Here is a 17,020-nt window from a genome sequence, read left to right on the forward strand (position 1 = left end):
GAGAGGCAAGTATGAACATTTAATCTGGTAATCCATACATTTTGATCTATTTCCTTGCGAATTAACAGGTTATAAAAACGTTTTTACAGGATAATCCTTTATGTTTCTTCATTTCATTTTTCATCAACATTTAAAAGAAAAAGTTTAACCCTCATCATTTTATCATCAAGTTTTTCCACTTTTTCCTTTTTTTGTGAAATCATTTGTTTTAAAGGTCCCACCCATGTCATGGCCATTTCCACTGATCATAATTCAATTGTTGAGGTCTACTAGAATAGATTTATATTTTCCAAACTCACATTGGATTGTCATACAGCATCTCTGTAAACTACGTGTATTCACTGAATTTCACTCTCTGCCTTTAACGGCTCGTTGTAGCTCCAATAGCTCCAGCCCCCACCCTCCCTGTGAGCACAGTGTGCTCTGATTGGTCGGGACGTTGTGAATCGCGCTGAGCTCCGTGGAGGTGTGGTTTCATTGTTTAGCGATACACATCGAAACACAGCCAAACTCACCCTGAGCACACACAAAGTCACAGCCGAAGTAAAAACAATAAGTGTGGCCTGATATTGATTAAGAAAAAGGTTGATAAACGCTGTGAGAATGGGTCTGCAGAGAGAATTTCGCCGCAATCCCAACTGTCTGTTATTAGCCTGCAGCCAGGGAGGAGAGATCAGCAGAGCTGCCTGCACTGAGTGTGTGTGTGAGGAAGTCCGTGGATTGGTCAATTTGGACCAATCAGTGGGGGCTTAACGTAACGGCTCCGCGTACGTAACGGCTCCACGCATTGGTCTATTTGGTTCTGGGAAACGCATGACATCATGCGGTGCCCGGAAGAATCAATGGACAGTGACGTATCTCCAACGAGGCGTTTTGGGGAGGTATTTTCTGTGTTAGAGTTTTACTCGCTACAGGGTGTACTTTGAGGGTTTTGACTCTGCAGACTGTTTACATGCATAAAAGCCTTCATAACACACAAGGGGACGGGTAATAACCGGAAAAGCATGACATGGGAACTTTAAGTCACTCTCCTAAATAATATAGCAATACTATAAGTTTATCCACAGGTTTGAATTATTAATGTCTTTATTTATCTTGAAACCATGCATTTCTATTATTTGTTATTGTTTGGATCTCCACAATTCCCAAGAGCTTTGATCACAATTAAGACTCGTAGTTTACTTCTCTTACGTACTGATATATTCAATGGTGGCATTCATGTAAGGTTTAAATGTGTTGTCTGTGAAGGTTTAACATATTGCTGGAGATCTGTTTGGTAAGAGTGGAATCCTCCATATATAAACATATCAACTCTTCACAGTGCACACAGAGCTCTTACCTTGCAGGTCATCATGTCGCTGACCCTCTGCTCCATGGACTGTCCGGCCTTGGGTCTGACCAGCAGGTACAGGGCTCTGACCTCAGGGCACGCCCTCAGCAGCTTCTCCACCAGCACTTTTCCCATGAAGCCTGTGGCTCCTGTGATCAGCACATTCTTGCCGGCGTAGTACTCCGGTATGGACACCATGCTGCGGCCCTCTGTGCCCCCGCTGATGTCCGTCAGTCTGGTGTTTCCGTCTGTTGCCTGCTCCCCTAACCCGTCCAGGTCCCGCTCTGCAGACGGCTCCTGTGCAGTGAGGAGGAGGAGGATACAATGAGTGTGAGGGCTGGCAGCCACATTGTTTAAATACTGTTATCAGGAAGTCCTTGTGAAGTGTGTGTGTGAGTACTCAGTGATGTAGCAGTAGCCAAATCTGAACTGTGAATCACACTAATGTGGCAAGGTTGTAAAAGTATGTTTTGAATGAATGTGATATATTTTGGAATAGAACAAACACATTAACACAGTCTGCAAACTGGGAATAAAGAGTCGGGTGCTAAAAAATAAAGTTTAAGACAGGTGGGTGAATGTAAATATTCAGATGGAGCGTTAACTGAGTTTTTTTAACGTGAATGCAGTCAAAGTAGGGCTGAACGATTAATCAATTTTAAATCGAGATTTGAAATGATGCAATTATCAAATCGTAAAGCCTGCGATTTTTTTTAATTTTAAAATAAATACAATTGTTTTCTTCTTGTGTGTCAGTCATCCACACCAATCAGAAGTGCTGTGCTCCACATGTACCAGTCATTGTTAACCAATCAGAAGTGGCCCATGATAGAAGGTGATAGACAGATTGATCCAATCACCTGCCAAGTGCCAAGTATTTTTGAAAGTGCCTGCCCTTTTCCAAATGGCTTCCAATGGAGCTTTCCTAGATGGTTTGGTGAAACAAACCATCTGAGTCAGGTCAGTAAGGCTACATCACATGTTTTACATCTATTACAGGGTGAATCTTAAACTGAAGCTTGACTTTAAAGCAACCCAACAGAAGTTTCATGTAGGTTTAGTTCTTTCACTCGTAGCTCGGGCTGCGGGGGTGCTAGAGACGGGAGCACGTTGATACGACCTTCCTAGCCGGAGTTATGGCCTCATTTTACAATAAACTTCCGTTGGGTCGCTTAAAAACAAATATCGCAAATCGAATTGCAATATCTGTCAGAAATGTTTGTCAATATTGGGATGTAAATCGATTCCCAGTTACCTTTTGACGCCACCACAGGCCAACATGAACACCACCTGTTGGTTGGGACGTCGTGACTTTACAGCTCTGATATCCACTATCTGACGACCAAAGTCCAAGCACAGGACGTACAACTACAATCATCATAACAATATCCCACTTGACTTACATCTATCTGATCCTAAAGAACACTTTAACCTTGTTTTAGAGACATTGCATTACTTCTCTTGCAATCATTTACGTTATTTGTGAGTAAAAGTACTCAGGGATATCCTTGCATGATAAAAAATGACATGGTGACATATCCAAACTAACATTAGTTGGAGGCTTTGCTGTTTAGCCTCAACATTTATTCAACAATCTAAACTCACTGAAACTCAGTCAAAATCAAGAATGTCTCAAACACCTGCTGAAACACACCCAAAATAAAGTGACCCACGCTGGCACTGTGTCATTCTTCCAATGATGATTGACGTGTTTCTGACTCTTATTCCATGACACCTTAATTGGATCAACTGCTATGATAACGGTAGGAGTGTAATGGACTGACTAGCTAAATGAAAATCATGAGCAACGTCAGAATCCACTGCTGGTTTTTTAGTGACCCTAACCCTAACCCATTTTCAGCGATTCCTGAATGTAAAGATTTGGATCATTTGTGGGTCGAATTGTCAATTAACCTTCATACAGTATACAACAAAAGATGGCTTCTACTAACAATGTAGTATTTTCCTGGGTGAAAGCTTTGTTTTATGTGCTCAGGTTTGCGAGATATGTTTTAGTTACTTTCAGCGCTCAATGTTTTTTCCAGAAGAAACTATTAATCAAACTAGTGCTGCAACTAAAGAGTATTTTCTTTATCACTTAATCAGCTCAATTGTTTGATAGATGGATAAAATAATTGTTTGATGTTTTCAAAATCATAAGACAAAGGTCTGTTCCAGTTTCCCAGAGTTCAATGAGACACTTTGTAACGTTTTTGTTGTACAAAGTTCAAATATAAACTATACAAATATTCTATTTACCTAAAGGTTGGGTAGGTACGTTTGAGAAATCGGCTCGAGATATACTTTTTGTTATATTCCATGGAATTTTCTTAACATCCTGATAGCAATGAATATCTTAAGTGCTTTGACAAAAAATCCATAAAAAAAACATCATCTGTGGAAGCCGTAGTTCTGTAAAAAGCACGACCAATCATCTGAGCCGGCCCGGCTAAAATAACTGGATGGCCTACCTGCCTGTCAGCCTTCCATCTCTGCAGAAACTTATCTCGTGCCCTCATTGGTCATGTGCACGTTCGTGTGTGTTGGAGGAGGGGCTCTGTAAGGAAGTGGCAGATTTTTTCCGGCTGTGTATTTTCAAATTCTAGCACACTCGAGCTGGTTTCTCCAAAATGACCTACCCCACCTTTAAATGTACAACATGCAAAAGAAAAAAAATATTACATTTAGGAAGCTGAAACCAACACATGTTGAAATTTTTGCTTGAAAAACAGTGAAATCCATTTTGGAAAAAGTAACATAGAAAGTCATAATGGACGAGTTCGTGTTCCATGGATTATCAAGAGTAAGAAGCGGCACAGTTTATCTGTAACAATATGGCTTCAAACATACAAGAGAAGGACACACTTATTGTGGATTTGTTGCAGTTCTGTGCTTCTGTCTGGTAGCTATATTATGCTGCCAAATATTTACAGTCAAACCCACAGAGACAACAATATAACAGCAGGCGTATATAGCCGCTTGAGAAAAATGAGACGTTGGATGTTTATTATGGCGGGACTATGGCTCCAGGAAAGCCCTGCGTAGATGTGCAACTGAAGAATAAATAAGTATGGCTGCTGGTTTATCACAGTCGATAATATTCCGCTAATTCAGACTGTGTTTCAGACAGGAGAGAATGTTCACCTCATGAAATCTAGTCCAGAAAATACAATTGTAGGATACAGTTTGAGGATGTCAAAAAGTGAATTTATGAAAGCATTCTAATAAACACAATATATTATGTTGAGGCACAGCACATTTGTAACTGTATGGCTTTTAACATTTCTTTCTTTAGGCAATAACTGACATCAATCTGAGCTGTCATGTGACTTCTGCTGTTGTCCTCTGTAAGGCATGCTGCAGATATGGGTCTCTCTGATCAAAGCGTTGTGTTGGATGTGTGGGCTAATAGCTCACAACCATGACAATGATACACAAACACACGCTTCTTGAAGGCACGATGACAGCTTCCTGTCTCTGAGCACGTCAAGTCCTGTCCAACATCTGTTAACCAGCATGTCAAAGAAAGTGCTGATAAGGATGCCACCTACCAATAAAACGTTTGCACTTGGCAACAATAGCACAACATTTAGCCAAGGCTGACGCTGGATCAGCAGCACTTTTAGTGACTCAGTGGAGCTTGTGATTTGTACCAAAGATTAAAAAAATTCCTTCAAGTCTGCTTGTTTGATTCTCTCTCTCCGAGCTGCAGATTCCCGGCATGTCTGCGCAAAGACAGAAAACAGAAATCAAAACCCCTCGAGCCAGCCGCGGCCCAGATAACAAAACAATCTTGTGTTTACTTGATTTCCTTTCATTCTGCCTTCTGCGCTAACAATATTGAATTACATTCCCTTAAACACACAAGAAAAAACGTGTGTGTGTTTGATTATGTCTTCCTCTGGTTTGCAGTGGAAACGATGCATCACACAAACTAAGGCTTTCAGGCTGAAAGCAAAGTCAACTGAGATTTACATTCACACAAGTTCCGACAGGTCCTCTAATCCTATATATAATTTACACACAAGGTAATATCTGCAGATCTACTACTCTGTATGCAGACACACTGAATTAAGAAGGTCGGTCAAGGTCTTCTGCTGACGGAGGCCCCTGACATTCCTGTTTTGTGCTACACAGAGTCCCTGTGTGCCCAAGGACGAGAGCGGGGGGGCTGAAAGTCACTACGGATTAACGCCTGACAATGGAAATGTTCCTGCAGCTGGAAAAGTGTAGGAATGGACGGGCACATCCCTTGCATTCTTCTGAGGTCTGCCAGAGAGGCTATTATGTCCTGAAGTACAGTTTGTCTGTTTATTCGTATTAAAATGCAAGTGTTTACCGAGGCAAGGTGAAGGTAACCAAGTAGCACCTTTCTACAATTCTCCAGTTAATGGATACCTGCAACTAATAATTTTTGTACCAACATTTTAAAAAGTAGGACTTTTTGTTTGTTTTTCTCACAGCCAATCATTGTAAGGATTCATTGTTTTAATGTGCCATGTGATTAGCCCACTATTGCAGCAGCTACAACACATACAGTCTGTTCTATGGATGGGGATGAGAAGTGTTCTTGCATCTATACAACTGAATACTTTCATTAACATGAAAAAATAGGAATAAAGTTAAATAAATGGTATTCAACTAAGTATTCTGTTGGTATCTGTATCACCTTAAGGGTTGAAAGGTACTTGTACTGTCATTTCTTAACTATACAAAGCCCTACTGGGTAATTTGTGTTTTTTCCAGGCTGCCTGATAGTTTTTATAATTCCCGGATCCTGTCCTCTTCAATCATATGCGTCGTGAAGGACGAGCAGAATAAAGCTCAGACAATGTGTGTCATTATTAACCTTGTTGTGTCGTCACTGATGAATAAGATAAGCATGCTTTTTACAGTCTGTTTTAAGACTTGAAAGAAAAAATGTCAAAGTACTGGACAGCAAGGACGCGCGCTGAAACCTCCAGGGACCAGCTTCTCAGGTTATGATGCCATCTTGACAAAGTTCTGCGTCGTGTCCAAAGCCACAGGGTCTTTTCAAAGTAAAGTTTGGAGATGCTGAAGGCGTAAGAAAACAACTCAGCAGCACTCTGGCCTTATTTCATCTTTCCTTTTCTTCTGACTGAGAGGTTTTTTCTGTGTTTCCTCAAAGCCTCGCTCCCCGGGAGGTCTGCAGGTTGATTTGAGCTGCAACTCTGCATTTCCTACGCTGCCTCCAGCTTTTCCTCACACAAGCCCTCCATTAGTGGTTCAGCCGGGTGCTGCTGAGACACGAGAAAAGCGGGCGCTACAGCTGCACACTGGCTGAGACCATTATAAGTGGACAACAGCTATCGGAGATGGCGGTGGAGGAGAAGAAGGGGAGGGCACAAAAGGCTGCAAATCCAACCAACAATTACGGCAGCATTAGTCAAATTGAATCATGGCAGTGCTAAGACAGTGCTTTTCACTAAACAACAAAGCCAACGTTGTAAAACAAAATGTCGCTGAGTAGCTGAGTTCTACAACTTTGGGCAGGCGTTTTTACATCCCGGTGCCAACATGGAGACATCGAAAGCTAAGAGACAAGTGCCAAGTGGGAAACTCAAGCCAGGAGGAGGGAGAGATTCAGGGGCCAACGCTCATCTTGCAAAACCAACATTACAGCGTGTCGTTACAGGAGGCGTAGCATCAGCACCAGCTTGAGTTACAGGAATATATTGGGTTGTTGCTCATACCAACACTGGGGTGCATTTAAGCATGAGGATCATCCAAGTCTCCTTCTGTTTCAGGAAGGAACTGTGGATAAGATAAGAGCGGAAATGAGCGAGTCCTGGGTCGGGTGATGGCCTGATTATGAGATTAGATGAATTAGATATATTAGCTCCTGTAAAAAAGGGAGCCGAGTGACTTCGTATATAACTAATAAAGTCCAGATTGTGATCAAACTACTCAAATTGATTGTTTGCTGTGACCGGCAGCTTGCAATTACAAACACAATCAATTTTCTTTCCCCCTGGATGGTGTTTTATGGGGCAAATACATGTGCCATATGCCCGTGATCATTTCTTAACAAAAATGTTTGCTAAACATGTACAAGGCTTTAAAAACACATTTCCCAACATCCTTCAGCTTAACCCCCCCGCTCCAGTATGTGAAGTTGTGACATTGCCCTTTACACAAACCCACGTAATTGCCCAACACTTTTAAGAGCTCTTATCCCAGATTGCATTACTGCACAAAAACCAGCAGGTCTCCTCTTCCACTTCATCCTTTCCCAGGCAGCTAAAGGCTAATCTAATTAGAATTCATTATATTAGGATTTAAGCAGTGTGTCTTTCTTTTTTTAATACACCATAAGCCAGGTTCCATCCTGTATGAAGGCTGTTTGTGAGGGAGCTTATGTTTCTGTGTGTGTGTGTGCGTCAGGGCCTTGTCTACATTATGTCTGACGGAGGAGGGACTCTGTAATTACAGCAGCCGGCTCTGAGTGACAGCTGCTGTTGTGTCAGTTTATGCCTGGCTCAGACCCAGATTGGCAATGGTACTCCCAGTGCTGCTGCCGGGCCAGGAGGGCATGAACTTGTGATCATCATGGTTTGAATCCCAGGCAGCACTTTCTCTTCATCAAACAGGAGAGTAGTTCAAAAACACGAGGGGCTAGAATGAGGTCAGCTTACATCGGAGACAGTGCAGGGGTTTAAGTTGTACTGCTATGTGCTTCATCGTAAGAAGGAGAAAAGTACCTTAATCAGTGTCTATTGGCTGTAAATAGCATAATAATCCAATGTAATCTAGTATTTCTCTACTTCGTCTTTCTATAGGGTGTAATTCCTCTTTTCCATGGACAGTTGAGGGGGCTGAAAGGGCCTATTACAGGGTCCGTACTGGGAGAGTTTCTCTGAATTGGCGACAGCTTTTTTACGTGCAACCATTAAAATACACAGCAGGTAGTCACTTTTACAAACCTACTGGAATAACTAGAACTAGAAGGTCAATTAGAGAGGGCAGAATTGAATGTGTGTATCCTCCCCATGAAGTGGATCCTCTTAAGATGTTAAAGGCTTCCCCGTTTGGCCAGTGCTGTTCTTCCTACCAAGGTTCGAAGAAAATCTGTTAACCTGCTCACAAAAAGACAAGCAGGCCAACCCTAACCAGAAACAATACGCGTCAAGACTAAAGCAGGAGGAAAAATCACCACAGCTTACAGTATGTTCGCCACAGCTACGTCACAGGTATCACAACATCAGTGATCACATACAAATAAAATATGAATTGGACAAGAGAATTCAGAAGAAGTGGTAACATGAAGACTTTCCCCTGGAAACTAAAAACCACGGCATCACCAGAGCAAAAGAACAGCTGGGATTTTTCCATGAACTGACATTAAAACTGGCAACAAAACGCCTGTAAGTGGTAATAAGTGCCCCAAATCCAGCTTTACTTAAACCATATGGAGTGCTTATTATGTAAGGAATAGTGGATAAGTGTTTTTAGGACACAGTCTTTGATTTGATTCACTTCAATTTTAGGCGTGGGTTTGTAATTCTTGACAAGAATACCCCGTGAAAGCCCTAGCCACAGAAAGCCCAGTTTTCTTTTATGACCTATTTGAAAACAGCCATTAGCGCAGCGGCTGCCAAAGAGCCCTCGCTCTCAGCAGCCTGACACGCTCACAGATATGCGGGATGGTGGGAACGGGCCGTAGTTGGTGAGGAAGTTTACGTTATCAGAGAAACAGGCCGGGGCAAATGCCACAGCTGCCCTGTCACTTATCCTGCAGCTCATGTCATAATATATCCGGGATATATTATAATTTTGTATTAATATTGTGACACTAAGAGCGGTATTGCACAGCTGCCACACAGAATCTTGTAAGCCATTCTTCGTCCTTGCCTTTAAACAACAACTGGCTCGCTTGTGTGGAAACCAATATCTGTGACCAAGTCAGTTAATCAAGTATCCTGTGCAAAGATAGATTACAGCGAGCACGCAACACTAAGAGTAATGCACTACTCTACATGCACAGCCATTCTCCATTACTTCACCTTGTGCTGCTGCCGGAGAGGTTTATAATTAATGACACGGGAGCTATTGAGTCATTTGATGTGCTGTTCGAGTATCTCATCCATCCATCAGTCCAATATGCAGATTAGAGGCGAAGGTGGAAAACACAAGGATGGATTTGAACACTAGAGGCATGAACACCACACTAAAAAGTCAGGTTTCCCGCTGCTTTGGAAAGATTAGGATCTACGCAACAGGTTTCACAGAAACATCATTCTTTGTTGTCGAAAAGTGACACAAGGAAACACCCGCCAATCACATACTGCTCATTCCAGTAAGATATGATAGCATCTGAAGCAGACAAACCTCTCTCTAAAGGACATGACAAACCTTTCAAAACATTGCTGTTGTTGCCAATTTGCTGTTTCTTCCAGGGGCCGGGAGGACAAGGTTGTTGTTCATGCAAAAGTGTGTTTGGGTTGGTTTAAGGGAAAGGGGATGCAATCAGCTTTGGCTCTCTGCTGGGTACAAGGCTAGAAGACGAGATTAAAAGCAAGGCTGCTCTCTTCCTGGGATTGAAGTGAGGAGGTGGTCTCGCCGGGGCAAATTAGAGCCGTAGATTGCTGCCACAGTGAGTGATGTGGTCTGAAACTGAGGTCAAATGGAAACGTTTCATTGGGTCAATGTGGCGCTTCATGTGGCAAGAGGCATCTACGCTAACGTCATTACTTTGGAAATAGCAATAATGAGGTAACTAAAAGTGTCTTATCGTTGCACAGACTTATCATTTACATTACATTTAATTAAGCTGACGCTTTTATCCAAAGCGACTTACAATAAGTGCATTCGACCAAGAAGATACAAACTTGAAGAAAACAGAATCATATAAGTACATCAGGTTTCATAGAGCTAAAACATTTCAAGTGCTACTCAACTGGCTTTAGATAAGCCAGTCCTTAGTTGGTATATAAGTGCTTTGTTAGTAATTCTTTGTTAGTAATTCTATTGCTCAAAGTGGAGTCGAAAGAGTTGAGTTTTTAGTCTGCGCCGGAAGATGTGTAAGCTTTCTGCTGTCCTGATTTCAATGGGGAGCTCATTCCACCATTTTGGAGCCAGGATAGCAAACCCACGTGTTTTTTCAAGTAATGATTACTAAATGCCAACTAATCCATCAAAAGTATGTCATACCATCATTTCACAAAATAATACTAACACAATAGTGCTTGTTTTGTTTGAGTTCCAGTTTAAAACCCTTGTTTTAATTGAAAATTACATAAAACAGAGACAAGGAGAAAATCCTCCCATATGATGAGTGTAATTGATAACGTTTGGTATTTTTGCTTGAAAAATGACTTAAAGCCACTCTTGAATACTTGTATAAACACAATGAATCAAATGACCATATGTTAGGCTCAAAGTTCCAAACCCACAGAGCCATACATGTATCAGCTGGATCTTCAGTTCACTTCCACAGAGCACATATTCTTTTTTTAAAGAGCCAGGCACTTTCCAGTGGTTGGTGGAGACCAGATCATTTCCCACTAATTGTTTGAGCACTAAACTAAAAGGGAAATGTAATGGCCTTGGCCTGCAGAGTAAATACAGTAGAATAAAGTCAACTGTAGACAGTCAACTTACTAAGCGCTTTGTTGTAAAGGCCTTTAATCTGCCTTTAACAAAAGGCTTCATGGTTCCCTTGAAGGCAGCCTGGGGAGTGGCTGACTTTATCTCCTCTATCTGTGCGGCCAATACTATGATTCATTGTGTTGTCTGCGTAGCCGTAGAGGATGCCACGATCAAAAGCTCCTTCCCTCTCCTCTCTGTTTGTGTAACACCCTGCTATGTGTGTATGCTCAGGTCCCGGGGAAAGCAAAGACTGTCAGGTTTAAAGAGGAGGCTGTGCAGAGCCCTGGCTGACGGCCACACTGACCCTACAGAGGAGGGCTGGGCCTTCATCCAAAACTCATCATCCCAGACACACACAGCCGGGCTGGGCCCCCCTGCCAGACATCACTAATGGAGTCCAAGACAAACATCACTCCAAATGATCCCCAGAGGCCATTCCTTTAAAGAAAAAGACCTTGAGCTGTGACTTAAAGGACACACAGATTGTAAAGAGAGGGGGTTTGAGATGTGTTATGAGGTCACAAAGACTTTCAACTTTGTCCAACAAATACTGATCAGTTCATCCTTGAGTTGGAGTGGAACTTTGAGCCAAAATGAAATGAATTCACTCGAGGCGTTCTTGAGACTTTGTGTTCACAAGATTGGGACACACTTGGATAGACATCCTGAAAACATTACGCCTCCGGCCTCGGTTGTCGCAGGAACAACAAAAGATCACATTAGGGAACACAAGACATCACTTCATGGCGCTTTTAGGTCACCGCTTTACTAAGATCTGCAAATTGTAATGACATTTCTCACATAACAAAAAGGAAATCTTCAATGGAGGGATACAGTTTGATTTACGTTTGCAGAATGTGTAAACCACCACATACACAGAGGAGCAGATGTTTAACGCCACCCCCAAACTAAGTGCAAATAGTAGTTTTTGCCTTTTCTCCCCACTTCTAGTGAATATGGTCGTATCATCACATTGCTCTCCTCTCCTGGGTGGTTACTCATCAGGTTAATCACCTCTCTCATACAGTAAACCCAATCCCACAGGATTATGGTTGACATCTTCGTAGATTCATCTTCTTATTACAGACACATGCATTTCCTAACATTTGGTCTACCTACGCTGCAAAATGTATTATCTCTTCGATTTACACACTGCATCTATTGCACGTCTGTCCGTCCTGGGAGAGTGATCCCTCCTCTGTTGCTCTCCCCGAGGTTTCTCCCATTTTTGTTTCCCCTTTAAACTGTGGGTTTTCTCCGGAAGTTTTTCCTTGTACGACGTGAGGGTCTAAGGATAGAGGGTGTCGTTTTTTTTCTCATACTGATATTGTGAACAATCTGTGCTGTTGTATTTGCTGTAAAGTGTCTCTACTGTAGGCTATTTTTATTATATGTACAGCACTTTGGCTCGACCAAAAATCATTTATAAATGTGCTATATAAATAAAACTTTATTTGATTTTATTTTATTTGATAAACCTTCAAGTATTCAAGTTTATTTGGACATGATTGGATAGAAATTGCAGCCCTGAGGCCGAGGGAGGATTATCCTTGTGTTGAGTAGCATTACTTCTTTTAAATGTGTAATCTTCAGAGCTCGGCCACACCTGCAGTATCATGTTTCTCTTCCACTCAACAACAGATTACTGTAACCAGGAAAGTGATGTTGCAACACCTACCAGCTCATCACTTGCAAGATAATTAACTTCCTCCACAAAAGCTACACAAGGTTAAACAGGCTATAGTGTAGAATATTATAATAAGTAGTAAGTGAACCAATATTGACTGTTCTGGTGGAGCAGTGAGTGTCAATACAAACTTTTGAAGGACATGATTTGTTGTAGCCCTTTGTAACTTGTTCTATATATAGTCCTAATAAACTGAATCAAACATGTTATTGACTACGACCTGCCCCCTTTATAAGACGTCTTAGAGTGGCCTTGTGCTGTATCTGGGGGTCATTGGCTCTATTCATCAACACTGGGTGACTCACTGCCTCTAAATGCTCTCCATTCTCCTCCAGGGACACACTGTCCATCGGGGGTTCAATGTCATTCACTTCATCAGAATACCCCCGATCCGTCATTGCAAGGTGACCCATGTGAATTGAGCCTTCACCCTACCAGTGTTTCTGTAGCCAATTCACATACAATTATAGTATACAATATATGTTAGATTAAAGATACATGTTTTGCATAACTTGCTGTAGTGTTTTAGATAAATAAAATACAAGATAAATGTGTAACTATACACATTTATCTCAGAAAATAATATTACGACTGTAATCTGGGGACATTTTTATTATTTTTCTCAGGATATTTCCCCCATCAACCAATCTAGGTAATATATATTTTTTCTACCCACATGGACCTAAGTTCAACGTCATACTAATCACAGTACTCCTCACACTGCATTTCTTGATAGAAACATTGGTTCTTGACCATAGAAGTAACAGAGACTTTTAGCTGACAACGTTTCACCACGGTCATTTGACCAAGTGTTAGCTGCGAGCTCACTTCCTTTTAATGCACAATAACTGTTTTTATGTTTTATGTTTCGGCCTCCAAAGAATTGCCCTGAGGGAGGAAATCAATCCAAGTTGTTTATACAGTTCTTCAGAGAAGTTGAGTTGAATGGGGTAGGATGAAAAACATTTGTGAAAGGTGGCAGTACTCAATATTTGTTTCCCTCCAAAATTGCACTGACTGACACTATAAAAAGAGATTTACATCACCCTTGCAGCGGCTGTTTATCTGCTGAATAGGAAGCGCACTGCGGTCCCCAAACCACATCACACACTCTCTCAAACTGCCTGAAACTGTGGAGAGGCAAGTCAAAAATAAAATAGCTCCTCTCCCATCAGTACTGAGCCTACTATCACTCTCTGTGGTAAATGGAAATGCAGGGAAGATGACTGGAAAGAGCGGAAACACATCTATTTGGTGTTTCAAAATGTATGAAGACCTGCTACAGGAGACAGGAAATAAAGCAAGCCTCTAACCTAGCCTAACCTAACCCACAGAGGGTAGTGAAAGAATATGAAGATGAGAGGATGTCATAAACCCGGAGGATAAGACAGGGACTTTTTTTGTAATGAAATCCAACAATGTCAACTATCAACTTGCTTAGAAGCCACGTTTGCAACTTTAGAAACCAGAAAGGAATTAAGGTTGAGATTAAAATGCTTTCTGGCCACAAAAAATACATAAACGAGCACACATTCACAAACGTGCGTGCACACTTATCTGAGAACAAAATGTTGGCCATGTCGTGATGATAATTAGGGATCTGTTTGTGATTCTGATTGAGAAAGTCACTTTTCTCATCTTGTCTCTTGTTAAATGAGATAGTGACAGGGATATGATCACACATCAAAACACCCTGAGTGGAATTGTGCTGACAGAATGCAAAACATGAATTGGTATAGATGTAGTAGTCTGTAAAGTTTACTTGTCTGAAAGTCTAAAAATAGAACTGTGACAAGTCAATTTGTGGCCTAAGTACAAATCATTATGCAACAACACACATCTTCTCTGGAAGGAAATTGCTTTTATAATTGGGATCTGTTATCTGATGTGGACCAATGTAGTCTCAGAAGAGGAAAAACATGAACAAATGTGAATGAACACAAGCTGCTGCCCAGTTGCAAAATGCTCTCATGAACATGAGTCAGCATGGCTTTTCTATCAGCAGGGGGGTGATTCAAACCACACACATGCAGGAGGAACGTCCATGGGGGCTCCCTGTCCGTTAAATGTCACAGACACTGTTATTCATCACCGTGACAGTTATGAAACATTGAAGCAGAATGAACATGTTCACAAATCCGTGCCAACCTGGTGCCAACACGCTCCATTCCATAGTCAAAACAAGATATATTGTTACCATTTAGTTTCCGGTAAAACCTTTCAAAATAAAATCAAAAAGTGAGGGAAGGAAAGAGTTCCATTATTAGTTATGCAACCATTGACAATTGTTGCTATTAATTAATACACTAACGTTTTTTTATTCATTAGAAAAATACAATTGTGAGGGCATTTTTATCAGAAATAACGTTTTGTTTTACCAATTTAATACTGCAACTGGTTAAGCTAAAAGCATCTACAATATTGTTCAGTTGTTAATCTAATATTTATTTGATATGTATTATTTATCCTGATCTTATTTTGAAGGTCAAAGCGCGTACTTCCTGTTTTGTCAGAGTTAGTTAGGCTGTTATGTTATCTTGCCTGCAGCTGCTGCACGCTGACAGCGGCGCGAGCTGAGCCGCCCGCCATCCTGCTATTAGAAGCGGCTGCACAGCCTCGTGCCAACCAACCCCCTACTCAACTCACACCTTAAGACTGAAACAAACGAATAATAAAAAAGCGAAAACACTTTTTTTACCAGCGGTATGTGCTGGGAGATGTTTCCAGCCCCGGTGTGGAGATGCCCACTCCCACGGCTCCAATCACACAGCCGATAAAAACCACAGAAAGAAACCTCGGTAGCGGCGTACCACGACACCTTTCTGCTTCCTAAAAATACATATTTACATCCTGAATACATTAAATTAAAGGAATACAATAATTCTTACCGTAGACATGTGTTGGTGCAGGTGGCTCCTTCCTCCGAAGGCTGTCAAAGAGGCTGACTGTTGCTGCAGACTCTCTGCCTCCTCCCACCGGCCGCCACTGGGCTCTGGCTGCTGGGATAGCTCCACGGCTCCGGACTGCCTGCCTGTCTGGGTCCGCAGCAGGTAGACAGACTGCCACACTGAGAGAGAGACACTGGGTGGGGAGAGAGCTTCAGCCCGCGCGTGGGCCCTCCCCTCTTCCCGCCGGTATACACACGCCGTTCAGTCGAGTGCAGACCGAACGTCACGCCAAAATCTCATTCAAAATCTGAGAAATGAACGAAGCGTATAGATATATATTATTCGTTTAAAAGCGATTTAATCACGAATTATCACAATAAAAAATCAGGTATTTTCCAACCCACACACACATATATATGTATTATTACCGAAACATAACGTTTACATGTTGATATTGCAAAACAAACATAATGTAGTTTTGACAATATATTTTCTTTTAAAAGGCTAGAATTATCATGCAAAAGCTTGAAGAATGCATGACATTGATAATAGGAAATTAAGAGCCTAGATGCTAACAGAATAAGGAATACTTTCAAACTGTTTTTTTAGTTCATAAATCAAAACAACAGAGAATATACAGTAAGGATGATGGTGAGACAGCCTATTCTTGTGGTTTTATACTTTAAATATATACTGTAATCCAATAAATAAACATTCAATACAATGAATTTACATTATGCATGCTCAATTAATGATATGACACACTTTAAGTGTCTCTAAATGATTGGAAACAATTCACAATGTATCTCCAAATATAAAATGATTGTCCATTGATCGCTCTTAACCTGAACCCATTGTTCATTCTGCAGCTAAACGTGTCAGGACAGACCCCTTCTATTGACATCAACATAAAAACCATACAAGACCAATCATTTCCCCTTCCCCATTGAAAAGCACTGATGCATAATTAATGTTTTGAAGTACCAGGCATCACTATATGGTCCAGCCTGTTGCCTGAAGGACACTTAAAACTCCAGTTGGTGCCATTATCTTACAGCTCTAATAACGACTCCAAGTCATAATTGCAACGCACTCGGCTGAAAGGCACAGAGTTAAATCTATCTGAACAGAATATAATCGACAGAATAATTATATAACAATCCGTAAAGCAGTGAAAGAATGACCTCTGCAGATGGTATAAGAGGTTTACATGTGATCATGTGCCTACAGAGCATAATGTGACTTTTGAACCATGAACCTCAAAGTGGTGACAGGATTTGCTTTAAGAGGACGATCTCTCTCCATTTAAACAAATAAAAATAATGCCACACCAAAAGGCCCACCCACAGCCTCTTCTGCAGCTAATCATTGCTGTTCAGCTACTTGTTGAACCTAAAATGTTTGTCTTCCATGGAGGTAGTTTTACAAAGAGTTAGGGACACATTTGAAACATGTAATACTGATTACTGTGTTTTATGTTTACACAGCATGAATGAACTTTGTAGA

At 41.3% G+C, this 17,020-nt stretch overlaps 1 protein-coding gene across 2 annotated transcripts in view; it reads right to left on the reverse strand.

The window, feature by feature from the left end:
- Positions 1-15,821, reverse strand: part of LOC307021490 (fatty acyl-CoA reductase 1) — a 43,353-nt gene extending 27,532 nt beyond the window's left edge. The window contains exons 1-2 of one of the 2 annotated variants that reach the window (XM_079653653.1): positions 15,515-15,821; positions 1,340-1,627 (exon numbers count right to left, since the gene is read on the reverse strand). In XM_079653653.1, coding sequence (XP_079509779.1) covers positions 1,340-1,627; positions 15,515-15,523 — 297 coding nt within the window. In that variant the 5' untranslated portion in view covers positions 15,524-15,821. The other variant, XM_079653652.1, reaches the window with a different exon arrangement.
- Between the last annotated feature and the right edge of the window lie 1,199 nt (positions 15,822-17,020).

The sequence above is a fragment of the Notothenia rossii genome (assembly GCF_949606895.1).
Source record: "Notothenia rossii genome assembly, chromosome: 10".
NCBI lineage: Eukaryota > Metazoa > Chordata > Actinopteri > Perciformes > Nototheniidae > Notothenia > Notothenia rossii.